General features: G+C 44.8%; 2 protein-coding genes and 1 non-coding gene across 4 annotated transcripts; 2 read left to right on the forward strand and 1 right to left on the reverse strand.

Annotated features, from left to right (window-relative positions):
* The first annotated feature begins 912 nt into the window (after positions 1-912).
* fanci (FA complementation group I) lies at positions 913-10,619 on the forward strand. 2 transcript variants are annotated; one of them, XM_031861073.1, is made up of 37 exons: positions 913-1,159; positions 1,259-1,331; positions 1,427-1,557; positions 1,729-1,882; positions 2,022-2,079; positions 2,272-2,313; positions 2,455-2,578; positions 2,694-2,779; positions 2,883-3,015; positions 3,101-3,178; positions 3,281-3,417; positions 3,593-3,773; positions 3,872-3,959; positions 4,077-4,207; positions 4,306-4,376; positions 4,526-4,640; positions 4,775-4,897; positions 5,150-5,218; positions 5,320-5,421; positions 5,515-5,709; positions 6,077-6,198; positions 6,278-6,439; positions 6,776-6,955; positions 7,065-7,231; positions 7,312-7,388; positions 7,624-7,740; positions 7,819-7,870; positions 7,949-8,076; positions 8,260-8,325; positions 8,420-8,516; positions 8,658-8,842; positions 8,943-8,999; positions 9,073-9,132; positions 9,290-9,358; positions 9,521-9,616; positions 9,764-9,865; positions 10,035-10,619. In XM_031861073.1, the coding sequence occupies exons 1-37, from the start codon at positions 1,079-1,081 to the stop codon at positions 10,095-10,097; spliced, it is 3,972 nt and encodes a 1,323-aa protein (XP_031716933.1). In that variant the 5' UTR covers positions 913-1,078; the 3' UTR covers positions 10,098-10,619. The 2 variants fall into 2 exon arrangements, with proteins under 2 accessions (XP_031716933.1, XP_031716924.1); XM_031861064.1 differs by having other exon boundaries at positions 7,624-7,870.
* Positions 6,221-17,629, reverse strand: polg (polymerase (DNA directed), gamma). The gene is made up of 23 exons (XM_031861085.1): positions 17,519-17,629; positions 16,401-16,998; positions 16,086-16,281; positions 15,758-15,925; positions 15,482-15,628; positions 15,257-15,336; positions 14,954-15,136; positions 14,609-14,742; positions 14,387-14,510; positions 14,070-14,294; positions 13,862-13,979; positions 13,608-13,691; positions 13,238-13,351; positions 12,972-13,132; positions 12,836-12,889; positions 12,627-12,744; positions 12,393-12,528; positions 11,988-12,234; positions 11,768-11,890; positions 11,489-11,657; positions 10,986-11,194; positions 10,716-10,876; positions 6,221-10,285 (listed from the first exon to the last, which is right to left on the reverse strand). The coding sequence occupies exons 2-23, from the start codon at positions 16,970-16,972 to the stop codon at positions 10,221-10,223; spliced, it is 3,588 nt and encodes a 1,195-aa protein (XP_031716945.1). The 5' UTR covers positions 16,973-16,998; positions 17,519-17,629; the 3' UTR covers positions 6,221-10,220.
* A 229-nt stretch (positions 17,630-17,858) lies between these two features.
* On the forward strand, positions 17,859-17,931 carry trnar-ucg (transfer RNA arginine (anticodon UCG)). Its single transcript has one exon. It is a non-coding gene; the product is annotated as a tRNA-Arg (tRNA).
* Positions 17,932-18,119: the final 188 nt, after the last annotated feature.

Genomic DNA, 18,119 nt, shown 5'->3' on the forward strand with positions numbered 1-18,119 from the left:
AAATATGTAAGTTGTGCTCATCTGACAGAGGTCATAAAATACAGAGGTGTAACCATGGACAATAGGGTATAAATAAATAATAGATAAAATCGGGAAATTAAAAAGACCATGTGAACTACATGCCCATCATCATTTGACAGCAGCGACATGTGGCTAGGAAACAACAAAACAAAAAAGCTAGTGTTATTTAAGGTTCAAGGATAATTTATTGCTATTATGCAACACAGGGAGGCACAACGAAATGCAGTTGTGGCACAAGTAAAGACAAACAAAACAAAAGTTCAGTAGTTCATTCCTGTAGTGCATTGTTTTGAATTTGCATCATACGGAAATACATTTGAATTCAATATTGTGAATAATTTTGCATTTCATAGCTCAATGTTGCTATACATTTGTAACACAGTACGAATATCACAGCATACGAGTGGACTGAAACTGGCGACTTTCCCTTCGTAAAACCCGTAAATTAGATTATTGATGAACCGTCAAAGTATTAAACAACACGTGCTTATATTATAACAGTCCGTTTTACAGTCAAACACAGCCAAGACAAACATTAAAATGCACAAGATTGATTTTCAAGAGTGCGTAAGCGTCAACTCTGACTCTTGTAGGCCTGCCTTGTAAACGGGGTTGACAGGTCTGCACAAATAAAGTTTTTCTACAAAATATTATATTTCTTGGCAAAATTGCAACATCAATTTTTAGATGGACCTTTATGTGTCTAAATAATTTCACGTTATAGTAAAAACACATCTCGTGTTAGTGTATGTATTTTACGCTATAGTTAAATATTATGTTGCGTTGCAGGATACTTTGAGCCAAATCTGGCAACCACAAAGCAAAACAGGAAGTGTGCGCTGGCGGGAAATTCGTAATATAATAGCGTCGTTTATATTACGCAAGCGTTACCAAACTACCGCTTGACTTTGACTCTTCGTGGACTAACTTTAGTTCGCTAGTTTACTTTATTTAATCGATTGTCCAGTATCAATAGTAGCTAAACGATCGTATCTCTGACGTTACGTTTAACCCGCCGCTCGTGTCTGTTTGTTTCAAGGAACTCACGAGAGCTGAAATGGATAAAATCGTCATCCTGTCAGATGGAGACAGTACCGACGAACTTCAGAAGTACCTGTCCTCGCTTACACATGACCAGGTAACGTTGCGTTATTTTGTCAACTTGGCCCACCGCAATTTATAATCTCATCCGTGAAAAAAACAAATATATGTCCCCTCTCCATCACCTGCTTTCTAGCTCACCGCTGTGATTAACAACGGCGCACTGAAGGGTAAGAAGGTCGGTGCCATGATGAAAGGCATATTTAAAGGTACGCACCCAGTGTCAACTGCTGTCGGTGGTATTAATTAAAGATCACATCATATCTCTAGTCAGAATACCTGCATTGTCTGCTCTTTCTTTTAGGCTCCCCACCCACTTCCACTGAAGGGTCAGGCCGCAGACTTCTTGTTTATGAGCACTGCATCCCTCTGTGTGAGTCTGGGGATCTTCAGACTGAGGTGGCAGCTGATATCATTGGACTGCTGATGCTGGAGGTGTATATCTGTTCATAATAATTGCTCTTCTGTGCTGAGTTACTGTCCCATCGGTTTTAGCAAATTCTGGACTGTAAACATGTCTTTACATATTGTCCTTTTCCTTTTGTTCATGTGTGCAGTATGGCATCTGTCTAATTACCATTTTTGCCTCTTAATTGTTGAACACAGACTCACACGCTGCCTGGACCCTCTCTTGCAAAACTGGCGTCTCTTTTTGTTGAAGCCATTAAGGTGGGAAAAATGGGCAGTGGGAAATCCCTGGAGCTGTTTCCTACTGTGCTCACTGCCCTTTCAGCATGTGAAGCCTTGTCTTATGGCAAAGGTGAGTGCAAATTACTAGCGCTGGTAGCTTTATCATTTAACGTTATATCAAAAACATCATCATCTTACTTGGTGGTGCAAACTGGAACATGAGGATTTACTGTCTCTTGTGGTTGCTTGTTATTTTATGACAACGTTAGGCGAACTCAGTGGTGAAGAATACAAGAAACAGCTGATCAACAGCCTCTGCTCGAGCAGGTGAGGACATCTCAGATTTCAAACTATATGGACATTTCACATACATTTTTTAGGAGTTCTTGAGCATATATGACAATCACGACATGCCCAATCCCCTCACTGAGAGGAGATATTTGAGTCCAAACCATTTCATATGGATCTTTAACAAATAGTACTGGTAGTCAGAGGAGTTTTGTATTTATTTTCCTGCAGATGGGACCCGCAATGTGTCATCCACCTGACAACCATGTTCAGGTAACACCTTTGGCTATCAGACCAGAATAATACAACTTTATTTTGCTTTCATGATGTTTTACAGTGTATAGCAATGTTTTTATCTGCTAATACTAGTTACAGGGCATACAACATTAGTTTTTTGTGTCTGCCTCATTTTAGGGATGTGCCCTTGTCATCAGAGGAGCTGCAGTTTGTGGTGGAGAAAGTGCTGAGGATGTTCACCAAGCTGGATCTGCAGGAGATCCCACCACTGGTTTATCAACTGCTGCTATTATCTGCTAAGGTGTGTGTGTGTGTGTGTGAGAGAGAGAGAGAGAGAGAGAGACAAAGACAACAGGTAATCATCTTTCCTCCTTGTTTCCATTATCTAAATGCCTGCCCTGCACTCTGTCTGCTAGGGCTGTAAGAAACAGGTCCTGGATGGAATCATCTGTTATTTTAAGGACCAAGATGTTCGCCAGGAAGAGGAGCAGAAACACGGAGAGTGAGTGGCTCATACACTGCAAGTGGAGCGTACTGTGTTCACTCTAAAATCATACTGCCTACTTTCCATTACTGATTGCTGTTAATCCCAGTTTCTTCCTCAGGAGCCTGGATCTCGAGGTTCAGTCCATTCCACAGGACCAGTTGAGGCATGTGGAGGGCACTGCTATCCTCCACATAGTCTTTGCCATACGACTCGACCATGAACTCGGGAGAGAGTTCCTTAAAATCTTTAAGGTTATCTATAACTCATCTGTTGGTTATTGAAGTTATTTTTTGAAAAGTTGAGTGTGCCATAAATCTATGAATTGCATTTCTGCAGACGTCCTATGGGGATCTCTGCCCTTTCAGCGTTGCCCTGTTTCTCTCAGTGGCGCGCATCCAGCGTTATGAAGAGCAGGTGAGAAATCTGTACATTTCCCCCCCCCCCCCCCCGGACACTTATTGCAGTCTTCTTCATTTGATCTTTTCTGTACATTCGTCCTGTCTCTGGTTTGGTTAGGTGTTTGACCTCTTGAAGGGGGCGATCATCAAGAGCTTCAAGGATGAGCAGCTGCAGCAGGGGTCCAAGTTCCTGCAGGACCTCCTGCCTGGGCACTGCAGTGTGGCTCAGATGATACTGGACACAGTCAAGAACAGGTCAGAGCTTCAAAGCAGTTAACCCGTTAACATAAGAACTTTGCATGTCTTGATGTGATTTTCTTGGACTAAGTTATAACAATATGTGATGTTGGATTCACTGCTTTAGCACCTCTTGAACACAATATTTGCAGTTGATCATCTACACATGATTTCTACACTTCCGCCTGTGCAGTGTGTTTGGTTGGGATCATGTGACCCAGGGGCTGGTGCAGCTGGGCTTCTTCCTTATGGATGCATTTGGACCCAAACCTGGACCATTTGGCAAGACCACAGAAGGGTCTGCTACCATAGCCCGGACCCCCAATCAGCAGGCATGCAAGCTGGGAGGACAGGTGCTTCTGCAGGGCTTTAAGGTATTTAATTTGATTTAATCAACAATGTAAATGACTGATAATTAACTACATCATAATTTTGTCTTCTCACTGAAGGATGTGTGTTTCTTCTACAACAGATGCACGAGCCCATCAGAGGCGAGATACTGGACCAGGTCTTGAATCGACTGGTCACAAAGACAGCCTCACCTGTCAATCATTACTTGGGTAATACAACCGTTAGATATTAGTCCTGCCTTTGTGGTGTACACCAGCGTCTAATCACTCCAGTTAAAACTAGATTCTGACTTTTCTCTTTTCTTTTCTATGTTTCTGCATCATCAGATCTTTTCTCTGACATTGTGGTCTCGGCTCCCATGATCCTCCTGGAGTCATCTTCCAAGGTGACGGAGACATTTGACCACCTGTCATACCTGCCTTTGACCACTGTTCAGGGTTTACTGAAAGCTATCCAGGTATCTTAACTGACACACACACACACACACACACACACACATGTATATATTGTAGAGGTTGATTTTGGTTAATCATTGTTCTCTGTTTTAATCTCCAGCCCTTGCTTAAAGTCAGTATGTCTTTGAAAGATGCTTTGATTCTAGTTCTCCGCAAGGCCATGTTTTCCAGGTGGGTACTGCTTCGCTTTGAGTCAGATTAGCTTCATCAGTACAGTTTAACGAATCATGCTTTGGTAAACACATTTGAAACCTCAACTGTAACACACAAATAAAGGTGTTTTCTTACACTGTTCTTCCCTCCATATGACTCTCTACAAGCCAACTGGATGGCAGGAAGTCTGCAGTGGCTGGCTTCTTGTTGCTGCTGAAGAACTTCAAAGTGTTGGGCAGCTTGGCCTCAAGCCAGTGTAGCCAGGCGATCTCCTCGAGCCAGGTACAGCTCCAGTTAGCCTGTACTGGGGCGTGTGCAACGAGGCGGCTGGAAAAACACATATGCAGCCGTGACAATATGTGCCATTTTAAACATGGTCTGTTGTACAATAACTGTATGCCTGAACCCCTGAATAGATCCAAGTGGACGTTCACGCTCGCTACAACTCCGCTGCCAATGAAGCGTTCTGTCTGGAGATCCTCAGCAGCCTGCGTCGCTGCCTCGGCCAGCAGGCTGACGTGCGCCTCATGCTCTATGAGGTTAGACGTCTCTTTTGCCGTGTTTATGAGTTGTTTAATTTTGCGACATGCTGCTACAAATACTATTTCTAATAGCCTTGATAAGCTTAACTTCTTTTACTCCACCTTTAGCATCCTGCTTACATATCATACATATCTTTCAAACGCAGACAAAATCCTTCAACATTTGAAGTATGATTCAGCAGAGAACATTTAGTGTGTGGAAAGATATTTTATACTGAGAATATATATACAAGTCCTCAACTATTTCAGGGTTTCTACGATGTCCTCCGTCGCAACTCTCAACTTGCAAGCTCCATCATGCAGACCCTCCTCTCGCAGGTATGTGTGTTTGTAAGGTGCATGCTGGGTTGGGTATAATAGCCCGTTTGTCATGTTCTCTATAAGATGGAGAGCTGTATGTCATGTCTTCGTATCCTTAGCTGAGGCGGTACTACGAGCCTGAACAAGACCTCCTGCCCCCGGTGAAACTGGAACCGAGCATCACCGCTCTCGGAGACCAAGTCTACCTCCAGGAGCCTCTGGTACTCTGTCTGCATTGTACCACTTTTGTGACTTTTTTTTTTTTTTTTTGCTGTGATAACGTTTTAATCGAAATAGCGTTTGTTCCACTTCAGGCCCATCTGGTGAGCTGTACTGTACATTGCCTGCTGTGGCTGCAGAACATGCGGCGATCGGCCAACCCCAACGCTGACGACAGCGGTGAGGAGGATGATGATGATGAAGGGGAGGGATACCAGTCTGAACTACAGACAATCCTAGAGAGCATGACAAGACGCATGATCAAGAGTGAACTGGAGGACTTTGAGCTGGTATGCATTCAAGACAAGTACACAGCATACACTGAACCAGATTGCATGGGGTTGAAAGGTCTTTAACTCTCCCACCTTCTGGTTAACAGCAGGAGTAACTCTCCCATACACTTTATTGGTTTAGTTATGTGTCCCAGTATGACAAGACTTTAAGTTTGTAATTCTAATACAAATGTCTGGTTAAAGAAAATATGGGACTCCTAATGAGATTTGCAAGCAGGAAGCAAATAAGCACTTCTCCTTAAAAGAATGAACTGCTGAACATTTTCTTGAATTGTATATCAGGTACATCTTCTATGCTCGGCCCGATAATGTTTTTCCACTGAAAGCATCGTCTTAAGCCGTGTACTGTCTGTGTGTTGATCAGGACAAGTCAGCGGAGTTCTCCACAGCATCCAGTGTTGGGGTTAAGAATAACATCTATGCTGTGCTGGTGATGGGAGTGTATGAGATCCTTATGGAGTACAACTTCATCCAAGCCAACTACAGGTAACAACCACTTCTCTTTGTATGGTCAAGACCTCGTGTAGCTTTATTTGTGGTTAAAGTGACGATTTGTGTGTCGCAGTAAAAGCTGCTTTCAGGAGCTCGTGGAGCTGTTTAACCGCTACCACAAACTGTCCGAGATCCTGAAGGAGAAATCTGGAAAGGGTCGAGTGCCTTCAAACAAGAGTCCTCGCAGTTTACTGTCTTCGGGCTTCATTTCGACTCTCCTCACTGTGCTCTTCAGGTAAATGTTTATATGGATTACTGTTACACCTACTGGCTCTGTCTGAGTATACAGATCACAATATATACAGTACATCTGGAAAACAGCTTTTATAAATATTGTATTAATCAGGGAAAACACTCGTTTTATTACATGGATTTAACACCTTGTATAGCGTTTATCAAAAACAATTACAAATAAACTTGAAAAGTCAAAAGTTAGAAATACCATGTTATTGAATGTGCACTGAATCATGGGTAGTATTGGCAACACTAAAACATTAAAAATAATTTCTAGAATGAAACATGACTGGATTGCTTGCAGAAAATAACAAAGAATGCATTTCTTTTGTTTCAGGGACAGTACTCAGAGCAGAGAGGAGGCGCTCTCAGTGCTTCGCTCAAGTGGAGAATTTGTGCGCTACGCAGTAACTGTGGCTGTGCAGAAGATCCAGCAGCTGGAGGAAACCGGACACACAGACGGACCAGACGGACAGAACGCAGACAGAACTTTCCGCTTCCTCTGTGACATGACAAGGTCGAAACCCCTTAGCCTAAATAACGGCGTCTAGGTAGAACCGTGTGTATGGTTTTGTTGTCTATGACATTGTTTGACTGACGGAGAGATCTGTCCTTGCGTAATCCAGTGTGCTGATGTGGCGTTACACCAACATCCCCAGTGTGGTGGAGGACGCGGGGAAGAAGGAGAAGCGCTCCAGCTTGTCCCTGCTGTGCCTGGAAGGTCTGCTCAGGATCTTCACCACTTGTCAGCAGCGCTATCCAGACAGGATGGCCCAGCTCCTCTCCACCATGGGTTAGACACGCACAGTAAAAAACAAACAGTAGAAGCAGCGAGTCTGAACAGTACGCCCTCACATTTTGTGTTTCTCGCAGACATCTCGGAGGACGATGCGGAGCCAGACGATGGCAACGTTACAGAGATGAACTTCTTTTACATCAGACAGTTTCAGGTGCACCGATACAGAATTAATTTGGTTATTCTCTGCGTATTTTCAAATGTTACTTCCAAACATTTATTTTCTGGTGTGAAACTGTAAGTCACTACTATCCGTTTGAGAAGCCTGGCTTTAAACACTTCACAGAATGGTGTACCAGGAGCCATTTAATATGTCAGAAACTAACCAACTTGGTTTGTTTTCCAGACAAATGTACTGAGCACTGTTCATTTTCTTTGCCCGTCAACAGAGGGCACTGTTCACACAGCTAAGTGGAGGCGAGGAAGAGTTTAACAGCAAAGAGGCTCAGCTGCTGGTCAGCATCTTGAGTGTGCTTTCACGCCAGCTAAAGCCCTCCTCCCAGCAGGTAGCTGTACTCTTAAATGCACCTCACACAACAGCACAAGTTAGCACCTGTTCCACTAACGCGCGTCTTCATCTACAGTTTGTGCAGATGATCAGGTGGACTGTGAAAATCTGCAAGGAGACCAGTTTCGGTGAGCGACCGTTTACTTAATCTTTGTGTCTACGCACAGTACGGTGTGTTCTGAGATCTGTTTGTTTCTCTCATTTAGAGGACTCTGCTTTCTCCAAGAGCCTGCTCTCGCTTCTCTTCAACCTGCATGTTCTCTATAAGAGTCCTGTCAGCCTGTTGCTGGAACTGTGCCAAGACATCCACAGCCAACTGGGAGATATCGATCCGGTACAATGACAGAGCACTATCATTTATAACTTTATAGCCATTACATTTTGGCAAATTGGGCAACATATCTAAATCACTGTTTTGCTATTGTACCTTTTTTACATTCTACACTATGTTGCAGGGGCCTCCTGGTACCTGGGTCAAAAATGAACATGTCACTTTGTATTCTTTCTGTATGGTCAGAATGTGGAGGTGGAAAAACAGTCTCACTTTGCCATCGTCAACATCAAGACTGCGACCACAGGAGCGGTGAGTGTCGGCCTGTCATCAATATCTCAGAATCTGTTTTGCGCAGTGTGGCCCCCCCCCCCCATCTTCATCATTTTGAATCTCTTGCCCCCAGCTGCTGGTCCTGTCTCTGGTTGACAGAGTGCTTGATGAAGTGGACTGGCTGATCGCCAGGAAGAAAAGCCAGACATCCTCTGACAGATCGGGTTCTGGTAAGAAGCCTTTTCACACTGATGCTCAGTTGGATTAAAGGTGAGAGTTTGGGGGGGGAGGGGAGAGACAAGGGAAAGGGATGCACCTGGGCGAGGGAATGTGTAATAAAACTTCTGTGACGGTGTATTCTTGGCGCGTAGGCGAGGCCACCCAGACTGCAGGCCAGCAGGATCCAATAGAGAAGGCACTGACGCTGCAGCTCGGGACTCTTTTGACGGCTTTGAATGAGCTGGTCCAGACGGCGCTGCTGCCGGGCACCTGCACCATCACACTGCTGAGAGAACTGAGTCGCACGTACACCACCCTCACCACGCTGGTCAAATATGTACGCATTGTGTCCCCTCTATGATCTCTTGACTGAATGGAAAGTTGTTGTTTTTTTTTCCAGTGCAACATTCATTTCTTTCCTCCATGTGTCGTTTTAGTACATCCAGGTGTGCACCAGCCAGCACGGTGCACTGCCGGCCCGCTTTGAGAAGCTGGTGAGTCTGTGTTGTTTCTCTTGTTTGAATCTTCCGATGTCATGCTAATCAAGGTGTTTTTTTTCCTGTGCAGGTCAAGCTGTCGGGCTCCCACCTAACGCCGCAGTGCTACTCCTTCATCACACACGCACAGGTAAAGCACTATTGTATATTAGCCCTCCCCCCGGCAAAGCTTCAGGTTTTCAGACAAACGATAATCTGTCGTTATGATCGCGCTGGAGTTCTTCAGTTATGGTTTACGGCAACGTCAGCTTCACGAAGGACTTTGAAAACATTGTTTTCTTTATTAGAGTGGAGAATTCAGTGGTGGAGATGACAAGAAGAAAAAGAAAAGAAATGACGGGAACACTGCTGGCTCTGTAAGGTTTTTCATTCTATTACTGTTAATCATTTACACATTCTATAATATACCAATAACCATGTATAGATACATCGTACAAATATAAACTATTGCGCCTCAAACAAATCCGATTCTGAATGAATCCAGTCAGAATTTAAATCCGTTTTTATTGTCTTTGAAGGCAAAGCTTCTGCGTGAGACGAAAGCCGTCCCTAACGTGATCTTCAGTATTGAGCAGTATGAAAAATACCTCATCACACTCTCAAAGAAATCAAAGGTATGTGTGAACTAGATTGCTTGAGGTAGTTGACAAAATACAATAAAGAGAGCCATTGCACAAAGCTCGCTAAACACCTGTAGTGCTGCGTTAACGGTTAGGCCACTCGTACAACAGTGTTTCACCAACACCTGTGTGTCTGTCCAGGTTAACCTGATGCAGTACATGAAGCTGAGCACCTCGAGAGATTTCCGCATCAACCGTGCTACTCTGGACGCAGCCCTGCAAGAGCAGGATGACAGTCAGGAGGTGAATGCAATCTCATACTGTAACGAGCAGCTCTCTGTCTTTCCTCACACATTCCTTTACCCGATCACAGTCAGTAAAGCAGAATGTTCCCGTTTCCCCACGTGTGATGTGTTGAACACACTCTGCTTGCTGAGATCTTATAGTCCGTTTCTTCTTTCGATCCTTTCAGACCAACGAGTCACAGGAGGCAGCGGAGACCCATGAACCCCATCAGAAGAAGAGAAAACAGTGAGCCAAGACTCACTTCGTGTGAATCACGCGTCTCCAGATTCTCCACGGATCTTGAACTTGACCTGCTGTTAAACAGCCTCCTGGCAGTTGTGTGTGTGTGTTTGAACTGCTGCTCTGAATTGAACTATCTTCCTTTGTTCAGAGAGCCTTTCGTGATGTCGAGGAGTTGGTACATGTCCAATGCCTCACCTGTGGAAAGTTTGCACAACGTTTGTTCCTAGAGTTCACTTTATTTAGTACCACACGTATTTCTAAACATGTTAATTGTAGCAGCTTCCAGCAGCCACATTAAAGATAGTAGAGTTATAACTACATATAGTAATGCTAAAGATGGCCCTACTTTATCAGTTATTTAATTCACAAGGGAAAGAGGTGGATATATGGTTACATAAATGCTTTGTGTCAAGTGCTGGTTTTTGTTTTAAAATGAATATTTTCTTTCTTATTCTATTTATTTAGTTTTCTTTTAAGGCTGGCAGGTATCAGGAGTTGAGCTGTTGAAATGTTCATGTGCTCTAATTTGTAATTAATTCTCTTAAATTAATATCTACATGAGAAATACAAATAGTATAACCCTCTATATAGAAGAATTAGGCTGCCGATAGTGTGCAGGACTCACCGGGTGGTAGGTTGTATCGTCTTTCCAGACCTGTGGGGTTGGAGGGCGTCACACAGTCCATGGTGACCTCCTTCCTCAGACACTGGTCAATGTCAACGGCACTGAAGAAAGCTACTGACTGGGGAAGGTCCTGCAAGCCTAACGCATGGGCGAACACACTCCTGCAGGAGACACAAGCTCACCACTCAGTAAAAAAGCTGCAGTTTACTAGCCTATTCCGTAGTAGAAGTTCTGACGGGGAAGAATAAAAATGCGAAGCAGCGAGCAGACCTCGTAAGCAGGTTCGTGATCTGAAGTGCCAGCGCTGCTCGGTAACGGTCTTCGCTGCCGACGAGGTACCGCACCTCATCGTGGATGCTGATGCAGAAACGGCCGTCGATGTCGTGCTCCTCGAAGAGCCACTTCATGGCCACCAGCATCAGGTGTAGGTAGTCCACTGCAGAGCTCTGGACCACCCAGTTCACTCTGCTCGTGATGAACTGACAAAGAAAATATAGAACCATCGTAATTTGAACCTTATCCTGTTGGGGCTTTTGAGAAATGTGTATGCAATTCATTTTTTGGGGGGGGGAAACAGCCATTTCCATGCAAAACATTTCTTCTTAAAAACAGTTTTTATGGTCAGATTTTAAGACTCGGTGACATTTGGCTAGGAACAGTAAATAAACATCTCTTACAACCAATCACCAAAATTATACTATTGGGGGGGAACAAAGGCTTTTGGCTGTTCATGCTGGTTGAAAACCACCATGTCGGTTAGATGTATGCCTCACCTCATTCTTAACTGCCATGGGCTCCAGCGCTCTGCTAATCCTGCAGCCTAGAACGGGAGTGGCCGGCTGGGCCGAATGAGCAACGCTCTCCAGCTTGTTGAACATGTCTGACTCCGTACCTCCAGCCCACAGACGTTTGTCGACAATATTCCACCTCTTCCGCCGCGAGCTGAGGGGTATAAAGGAGGGAAATGAAGGAACTGAGGCGGCATGGGAGAATATATTGTGACACTAAAAGTCCTTGTAGACGTCCATGTGATGTTGTACTTGCTCCCTCACCTCTGTGAGGCCAGTCTAGTGATCCTCCGCAACTCCTGCAGCGTGACACTTCCATCTTCTTCCTTCTCCACCTCTATATCCAGTTCATTGACCAGCCACTCACCCTCCTCTGACAACTGGTATCTGATGAAATGTACAAAAAACAAACGTGTAGCACTAGAGCTTGACTTAATCACCTTTCCACAAACGACTAACACGACCACACAACTACTGAGCGTACCTGCGTATGCCCTTAGTCAAGGCGTACATCTGCTTGGCCTTACTGGCAGCTTCTTCCTGACCGAGGCGGTGGTTGAACTGCAATAGCAGCCTCTCAGCAAAGGGTTGTCCCGCACCATAAATGCGTCCATAGTTGAACACCTTGGCATGCTCTCGGCTGATGCCCACAGTGTCAGCGGTGCGGCTGTGCAGGTCAGTGCCCTGACTCTTCTTTCCCTGAAGGGTCATCCAGCCAAACGCCGTACAACCTGAACCCAGCAGAGACATAAGATGAACACCGATAACATCAGGTGCTGCTTGTTGAAACTAGAACAGATTTTAAAAAAGATGAATTGCCTTCTACAACTTTAATAACATGCAGTTAAAGTACGAACTAGACAAGACATCAAATAGGGATAGATCTCACCATGCATGCCAGCAAAGTGAGCCTCTCCAAGCACAGCAGCAATCCACAACTCTTGAGAGTCAACATCTGCTCCCACCAGGTGATATCCAGGTGGAACCTGCACCATGGCCTTCAGCTCACTGCCTACCCGGTCCCGCTATGGACACAACAAAAAACAAACGGTTCATACAAACAACATTTCTCTCAAACGCTACGCTCAGACTTGCGTTCCTCTTTGTGGGCTCTGCTTCTTACCCGCGCATTACTGGCAGTCAGCCACGTTGGCTCCACAGCCCTGCGTGTTACCGTTCCAGCGGTGACGACTTGAGGTAATATGGCACCATACTGGCCCTCTTCATCAAACTCTTTGTGTCTTTGGGGAGACAGAAAGGTTGTTAAAATAAACAGCAACGATGAATAGCTGGTGAATAAATGGAGGATAGCTATTGGTATTCCAGACAAACCTGCTGACAATACAAGGAAGCTCTTCCTTTCTCAGCCACAGCACCATCTGAGAGCTACAGAAACACGGTGAGAAATCCTGTATTCACCATCTTTATGACAAACGGACAAATAACTATGGTGGAAACTGAGAGGTACCTTATGCGTTTATGGGCATTCCTCCAGAATGACACCATTTTGTTGATCTCCAGAGCTCGTGTAGCGTTGGTTCCACCATGTCCAGCCCTGAGAGTACCATCCTCCATCTTGGACAGGAAGTCTTTTGAAAAGGGGCTGCCAACATTGTTGTGATTACCGTCCTGAAACACACACATTCAGTGAGACCATGACAGCAATTCAATGAAGTGACAATGTGCCAATGATGGTTATTCAGGATGCTCTTGGGGTGAACAGTGAAACTTCACCTTATGAGGTAATTTGAAAAACCAGCACCCTGGGATATCGACATCGTTGTAGGGACCATTCCCATGGTGATAATGGCAGCGACTCTCCTCTGGGGCATAATGTGGATCTTGAGACTGTTGTTGATACAGAATGCAAACTATATCATACAACAAACCACAATAACTAATGTTCAATTTCAGCACAGCGAAACAAAAAGCATGCAGAATGAACCACAACACGCTGCATGTTAGACCGCATAGTGCTGTTCCATATTAAACGAGGCTATCATAGGAATTCAAATGTAGAACTTTGAACTGCAATACAGTACTAAAAGAGTTCATGTTACAAAGTCATAAAGCACCTGTAAATGACAGTGACCATTTCACTCACCCTGTTTTTCTTACTCTCCCCATTTCTCATCATTCTGACTCCATTTTCCTCTGTCAGACTCTCCAAGGACCCAAACTCCTCCACCTTAAGATGAGGTCAAGAAACACACAACCATATCATGATATATGTTATCATTCCAGAGCCGCTGGGCCTGATCAATGATCCGAAGCAGCACTAGTTAAACACCAATGAAAAGGTCGGTTTCTTGTAAACACTTCCAAGAATGAGGTAAATTACATTATGAGCGTACGCACCTTTGCCCACACTGTGCTGTCCGTCCACATGAGGTCATCTGAAGGGTTGCAGTCCAGATATTCAGGCCGCACTTTGCTGTTCTGCTCACAATACTCTCTGTAAACACTCGCGATAGCTCTGTGGGACAGGACAGAACAATGCTGAAACAAACACATCCTACGTCGTGACAATCTTGTTTTGATGACTCAAGCACACTGTATTAAGTACCTGTGTGGGCACACGGGCCCTGTGCTCTCCTCCTCAGGTACCAGGTTGTCTCTGCGTCCAGGAACCAGGTAGCCCCACCCATGTTTCTCTGAGTAATGCAGGGGGAAACCGTCCCACGTCAGACCCATCAGCTTAGGAGTTACTCTCATCTGTAGACTGATGAGGTTGGCTCCAGGTGACCAGCTGTCCTCCTCAGACATCTTCTCACAGAGCTTACGATACCACCTGAAGGACACAATAAGGGAGGGTGAAGGACTGACTGACTAAGATAATGATTATTAGATGGCTTAGCTGTGCTTGGGAGTGACCTTACTTACCCTGGATGTCCAGGCAGATGTTGCCTTCTTTTAGGAAGTCGACTCACTGTTTCCTTCAGCTTCTCCACAGCCAGCCTGCTGGGGTAAGGGCCTGCCATCTCCTCTTCAGAGGGTGGACCTGGGTCTAACATCACAAGAACTCAAACTCAACTTCATCTCTGTTATCTTTTACCTCTTTTGCAGATTATAACATTTGCTTTGTAAATGTGGCTCTGGATATACCTTCATCCCAGTCTGGAAGAGGAGTAGCAACTTTTGTTTCGACTGCTTTTTTCTTCTTGCTGGCTGCTACTTTCTTCAGTTTAAACTCCTGCACATCCCACTCAAGATCCCAAAGCCAGGGGTCATCTTTGTACCTTAAGAAAATAAGAACATAAAACCCAAGTCCATTGATGTACAATGTGGATGTTTTTATACAAAGCACTTTAAAGCACCTGGCCCTTAGAAGTTATGGAACTACAGATTATGCATGAATCTATAATGCTTTTCACTCATCACACACTTAAGATCAGAATGAAATAATGCGCTGCAGTGAGAGACATGGTGATGAATAGGTGCTCTTCTCACCTGTCGTCCTGCAGCAGCTGGCAGGCATCGTCCGCTAGAGTCATCAGAGACTTCTTCATCTCTCTCTGGAGCTCTTCGTAGACGTCCTGAGAATCTTCCAGGTAACGCCCCCAGTTTTGATTGACGGGAAGGTAGCTCACGCCCATCTCCAGCATTCCTGCAAACGTCACTGGATGAGGGCACCTTGTTAAAGATAAAGGAGATGGACTCATTATGCGGCATTGTGTACGAAGCAATGTCATACTGGCTAGAAAATCAATATAAAAGGAAATAGAAAGTGTCCGTGGGTTGGGATGAACTGACCTCTCTATGAAGAGCGGAAGCTGTTCTGTGAAGACTTGATGTGTGGCTTCGACGTCCATGGCGCAGTACTGCATTAACTCCTGAAGAGGTCAGCAAAGCCATATGCATTCGTCAGTACTTCATGATGAACGCAAGTCATTTGGGAGACTTTAACATACCGTCTATAAATAAATTTGGCCTATGATGACAGACAATTTGAAGCAAGATTTGTCATGAACACCTGACCTGGAAGTTGTTCCGGACATCCATCATGCTGCCCTTCACAAACGTCTCTCTGGCCTCTTTCTGCAGTGGCGGCCCTCCCACGTACAGGGCATGGACATCAGCCAGGTTATTAATGCTGCTAATATTAACCCAGTCCCAGGAGCCGATCTACACACAGAAATGTCACGTTGAGTTTTGCTGATGACAAAAGCCAGATCCTGACACTTTCGACAAAGGATACACTGCAACATTACCACAAATAATGCATGTTGTAGCTGAAATGTGGTGGACACAAACCATTGGACCCTCCCTTTTCTGTCCAGCTTTTTTAATGTGGTCCTTGATCTCCTGAAGACCTCTCCTTTTGCCCAGCTTGTTGGCCATCCAAAGTGTGCGCTGGAACCCGGTCAGCCCAGAGATGGCCATGTGAAGGCTCATTGTGTCCATGAAGCGTACCTTAGAACCCTTTAGGGAAGAAAACAGGTACATGCTACTTGGTGCATTTACTCATGTGACTCGTAAAAATCATACAATAAAGATGCAAACAGAAAGGAAAAAAGGGACATGGGGCTAGAAAGCTAAGTTGGTACTGAGCAAGGAAACACACCACCCTCTGAATACTGACCTTTAGTAAGTATTGCTCCTTAATGTAAGATCGGTCAAAACTGACATTATGGCCGACAATGAGCCTCTCCTTCCACTGGCCCCCTGGTGGGCGGGCAGAGTTGATCAGCGTCTCCAAGGGGATGAGGTCAGCGAGGGTCAGCTGGTTTGACCAGGAGTACCTCTCTTCTATTAGGCGCTTACTGCACCAGGAGTACCTGGAATGGAAGAAAAGCATACTCATTGGGAAAATTATAATGTAACTATTGGCCCATTTACACCCACACCCACATTTCTCCCCTTTGCACGATCTTTATATTCCTTGCTTGTTCCTCACCAGTTAGTGGGAGACACAGCAGCAGCCAGTGTGGGACACCGTCCCTCCGTAACGCACACCTCCACATCGAACACCAGTGCCGACTCCTCTGGGAAATCAACCTTCTGACTCTCCCCGTTGGGCCCATAGCGTGTCCATCCAACCTCCCAGCTCCATTCCTGCGGCATGGGAGGGAGATCAGCCAGCTGCAGCTTGGTGGCAGCCTCAAGGTAGGGAAGACTCTGCTTCTGGGCCAAGATACGGAAGTGCTGGTCAATATTCTTGCCATACATTTGGGGAAGCTTCAGCTCCACTTCGGGCAACAGTGAAGTTTCCTTCCCCCACAGCTGATGTTTCTGCAGGTGCCTAGTGCTACGCTCCACATCATCCTCTCTGTACTCTGGTTGCAGCCCTCGAAAGATCTGGTCGTGGAGGTTCCTTGACAGCATCTGAATGTTAAGGGGGTTCAGGCGGGTCTCTGTGGAGTCCTCGCCCTGAAGAGAGTCTGGCTTGGTGGAGTAGAGGGCGCGTGGACACCTCCATTGTAGAGAGATGAGAGTCCTCCGCAGAGGACAGCGCAACACATGCAGCATCACCTCATGAGGACTTCACACTGGAGCTGGAAGACATTGGGACAACATTCATATTTTAGGACATGATGCAGCTTTGCCCCAGTTTGAGGCACAAACCGGGACTAGACACAGCTATATCTAGCTACTAGATGGATTATAGATACAGATAATAAAATGTTTGATTTTATCCTATGTGTGATTTTGCAAGTGCAATATTGTTCAATGGCGGAAATGTTATTGGTCAAAGAACACAGCTTCAGATCTTTCACTCAGATAGAGCTAACTTACTCAAAAAGTTATCACCCAACTTTAACATTAACGCTAGAAATAAGTTGACTCTGGACTAAACGTTAGGTTAGGTAGCGTTAAGTTGCGCACACACCTTATTTAGTTTGCTTATTTCAGTCTAAGCCAAGGTTATCACGAACCTGATAACGCATGTTTACTATTAATTGAAGGGGAGTGTTGCTATTCTGTGAGCAACCAAACAAAAATAATAGCCGTTTAATTCTGCACTCACTAAATGTGTTAGCTATACTGTCGATACAAGCAAAAAATACACCTCACCCGATCTGTGCCTTGAGGTATAACGTCAAAGTTATCAACCACAATATGTCTCAAATTGCTCCACAACAAACTAGTTTGTTATTTAGCATGCACAATGCACGAGGACGTGAAACCAAAGCAAGACGAAGCGTTAGTGACCCCACGCGGCCCGGATGACTATACGTAATCGTTTTTTAGGAATACAAACAAATGATTGGATGAACACACCACAGTTGTTTCTAGAAAATGCAAAAAGGGATCATGCACAAGTATTAAATAAGTAAAATATATAACAGTATTTAATACATATTCGAGAATATGGAAGATACATATATATATCTTGTCCTACACACCACAGCGAGGCCGCGTGGCCTAATGGATAAGGCGTCTGACTTCGGATCAGAAGATTGCAGGTTCGAGTCCTGCCGCGGTCGCACTTTTATTCCTTTTGATGTAGATTGTGATTTCCGAATTTGAAAAAAATACAGATATGCTATCAAAACAATCACTGCCTTTGCTGTAATGGCCATTTTCGTCACGTTACATTAAGGGAGTCCTCTTAACCTTAAAATAAATTTAAACCCAGCTTCCTGATGTGATGGTGCATTTAGTGACAGAGGAG

The sequence above is a fragment of the Anarrhichthys ocellatus genome, unplaced genomic scaffold, assembly GCF_004355925.1.
Source record: "Anarrhichthys ocellatus isolate YVR2014 unplaced genomic scaffold, GSC_Weel_1.0 scaffold2, whole genome shotgun sequence".
Taxonomy (NCBI): domain Eukaryota; kingdom Metazoa; phylum Chordata; class Actinopteri; order Perciformes; family Anarhichadidae; genus Anarrhichthys; species Anarrhichthys ocellatus.

What these genes read in the sequence shown, in the direction of transcription:
- fanci (XM_031861064.1), top strand. Translation starts at nt 1,079, where the DNA reads ATGGATAAAATCGTCATCCTGTCAGATGGAGACAGTACCGACGAACTT. An exon ending in AGTTCCTTAAAATCTTTAAG is followed by an intron (nt 3,016 to 3,100) that starts GTTATCTATAAC and finishes GCATTTCTGCAG; the next exon opens with ACGTCCTATGGGGATCTCTG. An exon ending in CCAGCTCCTCTCCACCATGG is followed by an intron (nt 7,232 to 7,311) that starts GTTAGACACGCA and finishes TGTTTCTCGCAG; the next exon opens with ACATCTCGGAGGACGATGCG.
- polg (XM_031861085.1), bottom strand. Translation starts at nt 16,972, where the DNA reads ATGCTGCATGTGTTGCGCTGTCCTCTGCGGAGGACTCTCATCTCTCTA. An exon ending in AATGCCCATAAACGCATAAG is followed by an intron (nt 12,890 to 12,971) that starts GTACCTCTCAGT and finishes GTGTTTCTGTAG; the next exon opens with CTCTCAGATGGTGCTGTGGC. An exon ending in TTGACTAAGGGCATACGCAG is followed by an intron (nt 11,891 to 11,987) that starts GTACGCTCAGTA and finishes ACATTTCATCAG; the next exon opens with ATACCAGTTGTCAGAGGAGG.